Below are 15,665 nucleotides of genomic sequence, written 5' to 3'. Positions count from 1 at the left end.
GGAGAGGTATATTACACCCAAAAATTGGTGAATTTCACCTGAAAATGTAACAGACAACATTGTTATTTTTTTAACCTGTCTACGAGGTATAGTAGTGGTACATCACACCCAAAAATTGGTGAATTTCACCCGAAAATGTAACAGACAAATTAGTGAAATGTTTTTACCTGTCTACTAGGTACAGCCGGAGTATATCACTCCCAAAATTGGTGAATTTCATCCGAAAATGTAACAGACAAATATATATTTTTTTTAACCCGTCTACTAGGTATAGCAGTGGTACATCACACACAAAAATTGGTGAATCTCACCTGAAAATGTAACAGACAAAGTAGTGAAATGACATAAAATAAAATAAAATACGTACAAAAACAAAAAAAATAGATTTATGAGGTGGAGTTTCATATGTAGTAGGAGTTTGAGGAGGCGGTAGACGTAGCGGTGTAGGTGGAAGTGGCGGTGAAGGAGGACGAGGTAGCCAACACTGGTTTTTGGTTTTAATATATTTTTTTTTATTAGGGTACACTCCAAAAGAGTGTGAAATATCCAAAATACAAGTATGAGCAATTGCTCTGTAGTATAACAATGGCTGGTTAAGGCTAATATACATGTCTATTCTGCACAAGGTATGGACAAGCCCTGTGGGATCCATGCCTGGTTCATTTTAATAAACGTGAGCTTGTCCACATTGGCTGTGGACAGGCGGCTGCGCTTGTCTGTGATGACGCCCCCTGCCGTGCTAAACAAATGTTCAGATAATACACTGGCTGCAGAGCAGGCCAGCACCTCCAAGGCGTATAGGGCAAGCTCAGGCCATGTGCCCAATTTGGAGACCCAGAAGTTGAAGGGGGCAGACCCGTCATTCAGTACGTGTAGGCGTGTGCACACATACTGCTCCACCATGTTGGTGAAATGTTGCCTCCTGCTAAGACGTTCCATATCAGCTGGTGGTGCTGGTTGTTGTGGCGTGCTGATAAAGCTTTTCCACATTTCGACCATGCAAACCCTGCCTTCTGAGGTGCTGGCGGTGCTCCAGCTGCGTTGGCGACCTCTTCCTCTGCCTTCACCTTGTGCTTCCCACAGTGCCACCGCTGTCAGGTAGGAATGCCACAGGCAGCGCATCTACCAGCATGCGCTTGTACTCGCGCATCCTACGATCACGCTCCAGTGACGGAATTAAGGACGGTACGCTTTCCTTGTAACGGGGATCCAGCAGCGTGGCCAACCAGTAATCAGCACAAGTTAGAATGTGGGCAAATCGGTGGTCGATGCGGAGACACTGCAGCATGTAATCGCTCATGTGTGCCAGGCTGCCCAGAGGCAACGAAAAACTGTCCTCTGTGGGAGGTGTATTGTCTGTGTCCTCTGTATCCCCCCAGCCATGCACCAGTTATGGCCATGAGCTGGTCTGCTTGCCACCCTGCTGTGAACAAGGTTCCTCCTCCATCTGCTCCTCCTCGTCATCCTCCAGAACTGTGCCCTGGCTGGACAAATTGTGTACCTGGCGTTTGTGGGTGCAGGAACCCACCTTCGGAGCCACTTGTGAATGACTGGCCGGAAATTCTACGAAATAATGCCTCTTCCTCCTCCTCCTCCTCCTGTGCCACATCCTCTTCCATCATCGCCAGCAGCCTTTTTTCAAGGAGGCATAGAAGTGGGATAGTAACGTTGAGAACGGCGTTATCGCCACTGGCCATGTTGGTGGAGTACTCGAAACAGCGCAACAAGGAACACAGGTATCGCATGGATGCCCCGTCATTGGTGGTGAAGTGGTGCTGTTCCGCAGAGCGACTGACCCGTGCGTGCTGCAGCTGAAACTCCAATATTGCCTGCTGCTGCTTGCACAGTCTGTCCAGCATGTGCAAGGTAGAGTTAAACCTTGTGGGCACGTCGCATATGAGGCGGTGAGTGGGAAGGCCGAAGTTACGCTGCAGCGCTGATAGGCGAGCAGCAGCAGGGTGAAAACGCTGAAAGCGCGCACAGACGGTCCGCACTTTATGCAGCAGCTCTGACATATCGGGGCAATTTTTGAGGAACCTCTGCACCACCAAATTCAGCACATGTGCCTGGCAAGGGATGTGCATCAAACCGGCTAGTCCCAGAGCTGCTACAAGATTTTGCCCATTATCGCACACCACCAGGCCGGGCTTGAGGCTCACTGGCACCAACCACTAATCAGTTTGTTGTTCAGATAGGTTTTAAACTGCCTGCTGTCGTTTACACTGACCGGATGAGGAGCCAGTAGATGATGAGGAAGCAGAGTAGGAGGAGGAAGCAACATGAGGCAAACTGAAGAGCCCTGCAATCTTCAGTGGTGGAAGGACATGTGCCAAACCGCCTCAGACCCAGCCGCCACTGCATTTACCCAGTGTTCTGTTATGGAGATATAACGTCCCTGACCGTGCTTACTGGTCCACGTATCCGTAGTGAGGTGCACCTTGCCACAAATGGCGTTGTGCAGTGCACACCTGATTTTGTCCCCCACTTGGTTGTGCAGGGAAGGGATGGCTCGCCTGGAAAAGTAGTGGTGACTGGGCACAGCGTACTGTGGGACAGCCTCCGCCATAAGGCCTTTAAAACTCTCCATCTCCACCAGATGAAAAGACAGCATCTAAAGGGTGTATATCACAATGACATATGCAGCAAAGGCTGCAAAATGAAGTTTTTGGCCCAAAATGGGTGTTTGTTTAATAACAGAATATGACAGCATTATATAACCCTTGAATTTCACATTTTTACATCAGTCCATATTGCACAGTATTTTTATTTGTGGTGGCCTGCTGTATAAAAAAGTGCATGTCTATGGCTACCTTAGACATATGCGCCGGGAGCCTTCCCTTTGCATAACAGAATATGTTTACCGAACATGGTGTCAACATAGCCTAACTAGAGATGAGTGAATTTCCCAAAATTTATTTTGAGTTCTGATGCGGTAGAATTGGATTTAAGTCTGAAACAAAAGTAACCAAATTGTCCTGAAAACTTCTTTATGACATGCTGAGGTCCCCTAGGACTGTACCCAACCCCTTTCAATATCTTTAATGCCAATACAGTGACATATATGGGTATGGGTAAACAGATGGTAGCCAATGGTAAAAAAAAACCCTGCTTGTTTAATAACACATGGCTCGGAGTAGAGATGAGTGAATTGATTCTAACTAATTGATTCCTCACTTAAAGGGGTTATCCCATGACTAATGTAAAAAATGAAAATCAGACATCATATAGTACATGACAACCTCTTTCTAACAAAGCTAGAACCTGCCCTGTACCGCACATGGATCCACAGATCTCCCCATTTATTGTTCTGCTAGATTTATATCAAGCTGACAGCTCAAGAAAAGTGTCTTTTCTGTTGCAGCTAATAGGGGCGACACCTGCTTCACCCCTAATAGATAAATCCAGGAATTAGGTGAACAAGTGATTGGAGAAGTGAGTCAACCCATTCAGAAAGTCTTTCCGAAAAGGGTCCTTTCCCCGCCACAATGGGTCTCATAGGCGGGGGGAAAACATTCTTGTGAATTTTTGGCAGTGCATAGAAGATGGAAATAATTAGATATTGTACATAAATGTAATCTACTTCTTTCTGGCTGATGATTCCCATCACCAAACCCCTGGTCAAAATATGTGAAATTTTTTCTTGAAATTATGCTAGAGATTCCCACTGAGTTCAATATACACTGATGTGTCAGCTAGCATTTGCTCAGCACTTGCATTCCAGCAGGTTTGAACAAAAGACAGGATTTGTTCCTACAATATAATTGATCATATGCCTGCAGTCGAACATTGCATTGAAGAAAGTTTTTCTGTTTTTTATTTTATTAGATTGTGAATAATTTTTTTTAAAAGAAAGAATATTATATGTTCTGACCTTATTAAGGAGTTAATAGTCATGTGATATCCAAACCACCATGGACTGATGTGGGAGGAGTATATAAGTAACTGCTTAGTATTAGGGTTGAGCGAACCCAAAGTGTAAAGTTCGGGTTTGTACCGAACTTTAGGATTTTTGGACCCCGGACCCGAACATGTCAGTAAAAGTTCGGGTTTGGGTTTGTTGTTCGGCGATTTCTCAGCGCTTTTTGAAAGGCTGCAGAGCAGCCAATCAAAAAGCGTTTAACTGTGTAACCTTAGAAGCCATCAAAGCCATGCCTACTAATGGCATGGCTGTGATTGGCCAGTGCAGCATGTGACCCAGCCTCTATATTAGCTGGAGTCACGTAGCGCTGCACCTCACTCTGCTGTTACTAGTGTAGGGAGAGAATAGGACAGAATCTGTGATCAGAACTCGAATATAACTCAGCGATCTACATACATTTAGTTGTGTGGGTGCAGTGCACAACCTTTTTACCCTGCCTTGAGCTCAGTAACAGAAAAAAAATAACTTTTATCCGTCTGTTAGTTAGGTGGGCGGCAGCGGCGGCCATTTTATGCAAGCTCAGTGCACCAGCACTGCATCTGAGCTTTTGTGACATTGAAATCCAAGCTTGAAAAACTGCACAAATAATCTGGTTTTAAAAAAACACCCTTTTTTGGCAATAGACAACATCTGCTGCATTTGCAGATTAGTCAGTGTGCAATTTAAGCTAGAAATACAGCCATAATTTTCAGCGTTTTTACAAACACCCTTTTTTTTTGCAAAATACACTATTTTTACAGATCTGCATGTGTTAAATTCAAGCGTTATATACAGCTTTTATTTTCTGTTACTAAAAAAACACACTTTTTTTGGCAACATCCAACATATGGATTAGTCAGTGTGCAATTTAAGCTAGAAATGCAGCCATAATTTTCTGGGTTTTTAAAAACACCCTTTTTGTGCAAAATGCACTATTCTACACGCGTCTGGGCGGAATACCTGTGCGTTAATCAACTACATAATATACATAGCCATGTACTAAACTTCACCGTCAAGAAATACAATATCGCTTTACCTATGAAGCTCACAGACGGACCAAGTCTCACGAGAATTGGGACGAGATCTAGAAAGACGCTGCAAATCGAAACCAACACTGTTGGAGCGTGGTGGAGCTGTGGGAAAGAACCTCTACACGCAAAAAGGCTTTTTGATCAGCGCAACGTATCATGAGTACCAAATGTGTACATTACATTTTCTATAAACAGGTGAACCCTATTGACTCTGAAAGTTTGGGACTACAAAGGAACTGTGTCCCTCAATACAAAGATCAGAAGCCCTATATATATATATATTTATATGTATGTACTGATTACATGGCATCTGCCATCGGGATTTCTGCCTATCCAAACATGTCTCTATACATATAGAGAACCAAAGTAGAATTCCATTTACAGTGAGATCAATTGATGAATTTGTGATTTTTTAATTTTTTATCACTTATGTATATTTTTTATTGAATAAGATGTATATTACCTAGGTATATTGCAGTTTTACTATATAATAAATTTGTATGTTTCCACATATCCTCGAAATGCTTTGAGTGCCGGTTCAATTTCCTAACTATATATAATTAAGAACAAGGGGTGTTTTTCAACCTGAGCACCAGTCGTGGTTATCCACAGTGAGCCATCTGTATACCATATATAGCACATACCCTTTAGATACTGTGGTTATATTCAGTTATTTAATAAACAACCATTTTGGGCCAAAAACTTAATTTTGTAGCCTTTGCTGCATATGTCATTGTGAGATACACCCTTTAGATACTGTGGTTCTATACAGATATTTGCAAAACAGCCATTTTGTGCAAAAAACTTACATTGAGGCCTAGTCGGGATCAGTCTGTGTGAGATACACCCTTTAGATACTGTGGTTATATTCTTCTATTAATAAAAGTATTTTTTTTCTGTCACTGGGCTCGAGGCAGGGTAAAAAGATTGTGCACTGCACCCACACAACTAAATGTATGTAGATCGCTGAGTTATATTCGAGTTCTGATCACAGATTCTCTCCTATTCTCTCCCTGAAATCAGCAGCAGCATCCTCTCCCTACACTAGTAACAGCAGAGTGACATGCAGCGCTACGTGACTCCAGCTTATATAGAGGCTGGGTCACATGCTGCACTGGCCAATCACAGCCATGCCATTAGGCATGGCTATGATGGCTTCTAAGGTCACACAGTTAAACGCTTGTTTATTGGCTGCTCTGCAGCCTTTTAAAAAGCGCTGAGAAATAGCCGAAATGTTCGGGTTCGGGTCTGGGGTCCAAAAATTCTGAAGTTCGGTACGAACCCGAACTTTACAGTTTGGGTTCGCTCAACCCTAATACTAAGCAATATCACATGACTATTAACTCCTTAAAGAGGACCTTTAACTAGTTTAAAAAGCAAAAACTAACTATATCAGTGGGCAGAGCGGCGCCCAGGGGTCCCCCTGCACTTACTAGTATGTCTGGGCGCCGCTCCGTTCGCCCCGTATAGGCTCCGGTGTCTGCAGCTCCTTCTTTTGTACTATGCGGAGTTTTTGTATTAGAGTTGTCCCTTGCTGCAGCGCTGGCCTATCGCAGCGCACAGCTCATAGCCTGGGACATACTAGTAAGTGCAGGGGGACCCCTGGGCGCCGCTCTGCCCACTGATATAGTTAGTTTTTGCTTTTTAAACTAGTGAAAGGTCCTCTTTAATATGGTCAGAACATATAATATTCATTCTTTTATAAAAACTTATTCACAATCGAATAAAATCAAACACAGAAAAACTTTCTTCAATGCAATGTTCGACTGCAGGCATATGATCAATTATATTGTAGGAACAAATCCTGTCTTTTGTTCAAACCTGCTGGAATGCAAGTGCTGAGCAAATGCTAGCTGACACATCAGTGTATATTGAACTCAGTGGGAATCTCTAGCATAATTTCAAGAAAAAATGTCACATATTTTGACCAGGCGTTTGGAGATGGGAATCATCAGCCAGAAAGAAGTGGATTACATTTATGTACAATATACAATTATTTCCATCTTCTATGCGCTGCCATTGTGGGTCCTTTTCGGAAAGACTTTCTGAATGGGTTGACTCACTTCTCCAACCACTTGTTCACCTAATTCCTGGATATATTAAGGACACCGGGTCTGTACTACAGGCATTTGAAAATTTGGAATGGATTATGTCAGACGTGGTGTCCTTATATACAAATATCCCAAATAATCTGGCATTGATGGCCCTTCGATGGTTCCTGCACACATATAGTGATTATACCTTAGTATTGCGGGAATACATTGAAAAGGTGACAGAATTTATTTTGGGGGGCATTCATGTCTCCACTTATAGGAAAGTCACAGCGGGCAATACAATATTGCTGGCAACTTCATGCCACTTCCCACATGTCATTCACAATATTCCCAAAGGGGAGATGATTCGTACTAGACAAAACTGTGCTGATGTAGATACATTCAGAAGGAAGTCCAATAAGGTTAAGAGTAGATTAGAACATAGATTGTATGCCCCAGAGATGATATCAGGTCACAGAGATTTAGCATTGTCACTGGACAGAAAGGCCCTGTTTTTTCGGAAAGTATAAATCGACACAAGCAAGACGTTAGCGGTCTGTCCAGTGACAATGCTATTATGTTCTCCACGTGCTACAGTGAGGAGTATAGGGATATATGTCAAATCATTAAAAAACATCTTCCTGTTTTTGAGTTATGATAAAAACTGGTCTAAATTCACAAGAAGCGGCATTAAATGTGTGGCGCGACGGGCGCCAACACTGGGAAATATACGGAGTCCAAGTCTTTATGTGGATATTCCCAGGACACAGCCAACATGGTTATCTAACAAAGGATTGTTAACCCCTTTAAGTTGGACGATAAATGTATAAGTTACAAGTTTTACAAAACTATAAATCAATCTGCTCAGCTTCCCCTGCTCCATAACTTGCTGCCTGCAGACAGCATTTCATTTAGCGATGATAGGTTCTCACTAAACTAACTGTAATCCACCAAAAAAGGCGGGTAATTAGTGCAATACAACCCACAACAAACATCATTTATCCAGCACTATAGTTATTTTATTATAGCGTACATCAGTAGCATATGCAAAGACATTAAACTATGGCAGATACATTTATTAAAAGAAAGTGACATCTCTCTTCTTCCAAAAACCTGTAGTTCCCGTTCCCTGACCTCAGGAAAAATCTGTAAAAACGGTAAGCATGAGACAGGAAGGAGACAGATGCAGCTGCCAGTGTCTGTGTGAGACCCATGCTGTGAGAGGGGAAGGAGGTGCTGGGAACACAGCGTCACTAAGATTACATTTTCTTTTTTAACAAAATGTTTAAAGGGGTTCTCCATTTTGGACAATCCATACTGGGTCCCTTGACAATAAGCAAATACAAAAGTGTCCTCTTGGTGGGACCCCAGCAATCTACTGTAATCTGAGGGAGAACCTAGCAGCAAGTGTTCAGTTTCCCTTCAGCACCTCTACATGGTAAATTAAGCATTACAAAGTATCCATTCAAATCAATGGGATGTCTCTGTAATGAAGGACAGGGCAAGTCCTGCTACTGACTGTTCTGGTGAACTGACTTCTGGCTTGTTTTGGGATTTACCATGTGTTCATGCTTATATCGATTTTCCTGGTAACTGACCTTGGCCTGCCTCTGGATTAACCTCTCATGTTCTGCATTGATGGCGTCTGTCTCCCATGCCTCCTGACTTCACTTTGTACCTTTATTCATTCTGGAAGGTCTGCCATTAGTGTGCCCACATCAGTTTTCTGAAATCAGCTCCGCAGATGTAACCAAAGGCCCTAGTAACAAAGTCCATCCGGTCTCACGGTATGCTAAGGGTTTTGAAGTTCACTGGCTGTAGTCGAGATGGTGACCTTAGTACTCCCTAACAGCGCTTATATAGATTTCCAAAAATATTCACCCAAGAGTGCAAGAAGAGAACATGTCCATAAACACATGCAAGCTGTATATTTGAAGGAAGTAATAAAGGGTCATGTTATTGATGCCATACCTTACTGCGGTAATAAGTATAGACACTGTATCCAGAAGGTGTGAGATGTTGAACTGGAAAGTTACTGTGAATTTGATCTTCAGAAAGAGGAAAATTAGAAATAAAAAATCATCACATAATACACAGTGTAACATGATAATGAATCAGCAGTCTACAGGCTCACTGCCCAGTGTACTAGCACCGTATCTGTACACTGTCTAACCGCTATACCCGGTACTGAAAAATCCATGATTGGACAGATGTGTTTTCTAGAGGGTTTATTTTTGTTACCATGAGTCTCTTACTATACTTATATTCTACTGGAATACAGTAGACCCTATATTACCATCTGTTGCAACTTGCAAGTAAATGTCACACAGCTTCTTGGATGATGCTTGGTCTGTATGTCGGAGGTATATGTTAGGAGTATTCTCTATTGAATACCACTGACATATTTCACTGTATTGGATATCAGTCATATTGCACAGTATTTTTATTTGTGGTGGCCTACTGTATAGGAAAGTGCAGTGTGTCTATGGCTACCTTAGACATATGCGCCGGGAGCCTTCCGTTTGCATAAGCAGAATATGTTTACCGAACATGGTGTCGACATAGCCTAACTAGAGATGAGTGAATTTCCCAAAATTTATTTTTAGTTCTGATGCGGTAGAATTGGATTTAAGTCTGAAACAAAAGTAACCAAATTGTCCTAAAAACTTCTTTATGACATGCTGAGGTCCCCTAGGACTGTACCCAACCCCTTTCAATATCTTTAATGCCAATACAGTGACATATATGGGTATGGGTAAACAGATGGTAGCCAATGGTAAAAAAAAACCCTGCTTGTTCAATAACACATGGCTTGGAGTAGAGATGAGTGAATTGATTCTACCGAATTGATTCCTCACTTAAAGGGGTTATCCCATGAGTTATGAGCGGCAGGGGTCATATTCAAATTCGCGATATTTCGCAAATATTTTTGAGAATATTCGCAAATTACTCGCAAATTCTAAAATTCATTATATTGTACGATTTTTTTACTTGAAAAATCTAATGCAAATTTTCGCAATGCAAATTTTTCAATTGCCGAGCAAAAACATGATTCCTCCCTGCTTCTTGCTTGTGGGCCAATGAGTCATAGCACTATATTGAATATATTCGTTTTTTTTCAAATATTCGCAATATTCTAAAACAAGAATATATAGCAATACAGCGAATATTCGAAAAAAAAACTAATATAGAGCAATTTAGCTAATATAGTGTTATCATCTTTTTTTATAGTTGTAATTTTTTTCTAATCTGAACTTCAGATGAGAAAAAATGACAACTATTAGACAAAGATTATAGCACTATATTAGCTAATTTGCTCTATATTATTATTTTTTTTTGAATATTCGCTATATTGCTATATATTCTTGTTTTAGAATATTACAAATAGTCGAAAAAACAAGTATATTCGATATAGTGCTATATATTATTTTTTTAGAATATTCATCATTTTTCCCATTTAAAGTCATGATTCCTCCCTGCTTCCTACTTGTGGGATAATGAGTCATTGGCCCACAAGCAAGAAGCAGGGAGGAATCATGTTTTTACTCGGCAATTGAAAAATTTGCGATAAAAAAATCGCATTACGAAAATTCGCAATAAAAAATCTCGAATATTCGAAATTACGAATATATATCACTATATTCTAAATATTTGTGACTAATGTAAAAAATTAAAAGACATGATATAGTACATGACAACCTCGTTCTAACAAAGCTAGAACCAGCCCTGTACCTCACATGGATCCAGAGATCTCCCAATTCATTGCTCTGCTAGATTTATATCAAGCTGGAAGCTCAAGGGGCGTGTCTTTTCTGCTGCAGCAGATAAGGGGGGTGTCTCAGCTCTCCCTATCACAACTAAGGAAGCAGTTGAAGGATGAAACTGAGCATGTGCGACCATCTCAGTGAGCAGTTCAAAGAAATAAAAAACAAACAAACAGCAGGTGGCGCTATACTGATACATTTTATTGAATAACTCAGTGAAGGTGCTAAATTTTAAATTACATGCAATTACAAAAGTATTCAGATCCTGGTGCTGGTTTGAAAACTGTAGAATATTTTTCATGGGACAACCCCTTTAAGCCAGACTTCTTCACCTGTAGGAGCTTTCCCTGCTCAGCCTTGTCAATCTCCTGCCTGCGCTGATTCCAAAGCTCAAATTCAGCTTCGAAAGCAGCTACTGCCACTTCTGAATCGCTGTGTAAGCAGAATTTCCTCTTTGGCATCAGTGCAGGTGGTTGATTGACAGGCCTGGGCGGGATGTCCCAGCTAATGTAACAAATTAATTCGTTAGAATTTGCTCATCTCTACCCTGGAGGATTTTATTTTAAAAAAATAATAAAAATGGCCCAAAAATGATTCCCTTTTGGTGGCAGATGTCTTCTTCCCTTTAAAGTGGTGGCCATTATTTTGAGTGATTCATGCACAATGAATTACAAAAGTTTAGAATTTGCCAAAATTTGAATCTTATCTCTATGTCTAAAATATATTTTTATAATATCAGTGAGGAGATGCATACAAACATGTAGCATCGTTTGCCACATGATTTTGGCATACATTCTATTTTCACGTTTGCATAAAACAAGCCAAATTGTTTCAGTTGTGAGTGCTGAAAGCAGGGTGGTCATCAGAATATGCAATCCTACTTAAGGGCAGCATATTATCATGGTAGGTCTGACTAGCTACGGTATTATACCAAAAGGCACAACCTGTGTGGATAATAACCCAAAAGGAAGAATACAGCAGATGGTAGTTATAAGCCCAGCTCCCCCACCTCCTCACCAATCACTGATGACATTGATGTTTGCCTGTATACACATTGGCCCAGAATTTCTAACCCTATAGATGGCATAACCTTAGACAGTCTAGACCTGCACCAGATTTATCACAGTGCCTCAGGTTGGATGATAAATGTGGTGTAGAATTAGACCCTGTTGTCTAGCTGTATACCAACTATTGGTTTACTTTATGGCACAATTGTGGCGCAATATGGCACATCTTGGGCCCCACCTCTTTTTAGCGGAGCTCTACCTCCTTTCCACCAAGCCCACCCCATGTTGATCAAGTCGGAAAAATAAAATAAAAACCATAGCTGCACCATACATAGATTCTAAACACTGACACATAAGTAAATCTGGGCCACTAGCTGATTAACCATAACTTACCGATTCCTCCCTCTTTAAGAAAGGGTATCCGACTTTACAGGCAAAATCTGTATCTGACTCACAGCTCACTTGTGGCTTATCCTACCATAAAAGAAAAAAGGATAAGATGAAAAAAAGTTGTAAACTTTTACCCTTTTTTGGGGAATTGTTAAAATTCTACTCATTATATTTATGAAAAGCTAGCTGACAATCAATATGGCAGCCATTAGAACTTCTGCAAGGGTTGTCACCCTGCTTTCCGGGGCAGCTGAACTACTAATTTGTTTAGTCACGCAGTGATGTTCACCCTAAAGTGAATGTCCACAATGGATAGCATTTATTTAATTTAATACTGTAGGTTCAAATTCTGTGTTAATTATCTTTTTCATCTATCTTTATTGCCATTGTGGCGCTCTTAATTGTATAGACATATATATTTAAAAAAAATGATAACATTTTGTCTGCCTGCCTCCACCTCTAGGAGAATACTGCATACTGTTTATACATTGTACTCAATAATAACACATTAGGCAGTAAGCTCCCTCTAGTGGTGGCAGCAGGCAGTCAAAATGTTACTTTTTTCTAGCCGGAATAGAAATATCAGCAGAGATTTGTAGACTTAAAAACAGCAAGAGAATAACATGGTAACTCAAGTAAAAGCTATAATGGCAGTCGTATTTTTTGTGCCCCAACTCTCCAAAAAAGCGTATAATTGTTAAAAGTGTTAAAAGACAGTTGAACATACTGTCTTAGGTTAGTTATAAGCAGTTTATTGAGGACTTAGGCCTAGTTCACACGAATGTTTTTTTGTGCTCCGTATACGGTCTATATACGGAACCATTCATTTCAATGGTTCCGCATTAAAAACGGAATGTGTTCCATAAGCATTCCGTTTCTGTACTTCCGTTTTTCCGTTCCCGTTGAAAGATAGAACATGTCCTATTATTGCCCGCAAATCACGTTCCGTGGCTCCATTCAAGTCAATGGGTCCGCAAAAAAAACGGAACACATACGGAAATGCATCCGTATGTCTTCCGTATCCGTTCCGTTTTTTCTGAACCATCTATTGAAAATGTTATGCCCAGCCCAATTTTTTCTATGTAATTACTGTATACTGTACATGGCATATGGAAAAACGGAATGATAAAACGGAAAGGAAACAGAAACACAACGGATCAGTGAAAAATGGACCGCAAAAAACTATAAAAGCCATACGTTCGTGTGAACTAGGCCTTATACAGGTCCGACTAACTTAACACTGCAGATCAGTTATTTGAAGAGGCTGTTATGCTCCGTAATCACTGCAGCCTCTTCCTAGGGCAATGATGTCACGTTAATTGGTCGCATGTCGTCATGTTTATTGATCACATGGCCCACACGCAGCTCAGTCCCATTCAAGTGAATGGCCTGGCCTGCAATATCAAGCACAGCCGCTATTCAATGTACGTCGCTTTGCTTGGAGAGATGTGAGGAGGCCGGATCATTCACCGGTTATCAATATTCCAGACCCAGACCCCTGTTCATACCATTGTCATAGTTTACCTCAATTCCAGCTAGTATAATATTCGGGGAGTATCTCATTGTTACAGTAGGGTTATACGCGCTGTCCCAGTTGTTCTTTAACATTACAGTAACATGGAACTTGTCCTTGTTATATTTTACAACTGTCTGGTTAAAACTAGAAAAAGAAATGGGAAATATGAGCTAGATAAGGACATCGAAGTTATGTGACCATAAAATTCTGACAATGTATGTACAATATAATTCATATTTCTATATATATCTTAGAAATTCTCAAATATGGACTTAATGTAGTCCTCAGCTCCTGGCCCCAAAGGAAAACCTATACCAGTGCCCCACCAAACTGCTTTTTCTGGCCTGGGAGTGTCTGCTACCTCTGTAGCCCCTATAGCTACACCCCGGTAGACATCAGGACATATGAATGATTTGCTTTGTAGTTATAATAATACAGTCATTCACAGATGAGGAAGTTTTATGTCATAAAAGCCATCAATATTCTAGAACCTCTCCAGAATTTAGATTATAAGTCAATGATGTCTGACAGAATATGTCAAAGCTGTCATGGCTTCCTTATAAAGTTTGGGGTCCACTTACTGTACCTCCAACAGCAACTCAGCCATGAAGTGGCAGACCACATTAAGTTACCAAGCGGGGTCACTTAGTGCTGAGGTGCATAGTGCATGAAAGTTGCCCATGCTCTGCTGACTCAATAACTTTAGCGTCTAACCCTCCTTTGACATTAAAGGGGTTATCTGGGCTTTTAGTATTGATGACCTATCCTGAAGATAGGTCATCAATATGAAAAGCCTGGAGAACCCCTTTAACATCAGCACAAAATCTGTGTGCCAGGAGCTTCATGGCATGGGTTTCTACGTCCAAGCAACTGCATGCAAGCCATAAAATCTGCAAGTACAATGCCAAGAGTCGGATAGAGTGATGTAAAGCACTCCACCACTGAACCCTGGACCCTAGAGCAGTGGAAACGATTTCTATGACATGATGAATCGTGCTCCTTTATCTAGCAATCTGATGGGTTTGACAAATGCCAGGAGAACATTAGGCTACTTTCACACTGCCGTCTCTGGGTCCGCCTGTGAGATCCATTTCAAGGCTCTCACAAGCGGCCCAAAATAGATCAGTTTAGCCCTAATGCATTCTGAATGGATAAGGATCTGTTTAGAATGCATCAGTTTGCCTCCGTTCAGCCTCTATTCCGCTCTGGAGGCGGACACCAAAACGCCATTGATGTCCGTCTGACGAAACTGAGCCAAATGGATCAGTTTTTACTGACACAATATGGTGCAATTGAAAGTAGCCTAACCCGCCTGACTGCATTGTGCCAAATGGTGTGGGAGAAGCTGACTGGCAAAAACAGAGCCCTGACCTCCACCCCATCCAACACTGTTGGAATGGAATAGAACAGAGATTGCAAGCCAGGCCCTCTCATCCAACATCCATGTCTAACTTCACAAATGCTTTTCTGGATGAACGGGCAAAAATTCCCACAGACACACTGAAAAATCTCGTGGAAAGCCTTCCTAGAAGCATGGAAGATGTTTTAGCTGCAAAGGAAGGATTAACACCATAATAATTCAAATGGATTTAGAATGAGATGTCATACAAGATCCTGTAGGTGTTATATGTAGGAGTCCCAATACGTTTGTCCATATAGTGTAACCCCAGTTCACAAGAAACTTCTGATAAGAACTGCTGAAGCCCCCTGTAATCAGCTGTCATGGGGATAAGTGGATCCCAAACTTTTAATGGAGTTATGACAGCTTTGATGTATTCTGGCAGACACCATTGACACCTTTGAAATAAAAAATTTTATGATTGCATTTAACTTATTTCTGGCTAAAAATCATATTTTCAATTGTCCTTTATTAAAAATATTGAGCTGTTCAGTCACAAAGGGTTAACTGTTTTTCTAACTGTGTGACTGGTACTTTCACTTTGTGTCTAATAAGCCTTATCTCTAAACTAGTGTTGAGCGAGCATGCTCGGCCCAGGCATCGCTATGTTTGGCACATCCGAGTGCT

General features: G+C 41.2%; 1 protein-coding gene across 1 annotated transcript in view; it reads right to left on the bottom strand.

Annotated features, from left to right (window-relative positions):
• ITGA1 (integrin subunit alpha 1) overlaps positions 1–15,665 on the bottom strand; it is a 276,177-nt gene that overhangs the window by 48,715 nt on the left and 211,797 nt on the right. Inside the window, exons 20-22 of the mRNA XM_044276225.1 lie at positions 13,648–13,783; positions 12,127–12,207; positions 8,934–9,010 (exon numbers count right to left, since the gene is read on the bottom strand). Of these exons, the coding sequence (XP_044132160.1) occupies positions 8,934–9,010; positions 12,127–12,207; positions 13,648–13,783 (294 nt within the window). The remainder of the gene's footprint in view (positions 1–8,933; positions 9,011–12,126; positions 12,208–13,647; positions 13,784–15,665) is intronic.

This window comes from Bufo gargarizans, chromosome 1 (assembly GCF_014858855.1).
Source record: "Bufo gargarizans isolate SCDJY-AF-19 chromosome 1, ASM1485885v1, whole genome shotgun sequence".
Taxonomy (NCBI): Eukaryota; Metazoa; Chordata; class Amphibia; order Anura; family Bufonidae; genus Bufo; species Bufo gargarizans.
This window is presented reverse-complemented; position numbering and strand designations above follow the sequence as displayed.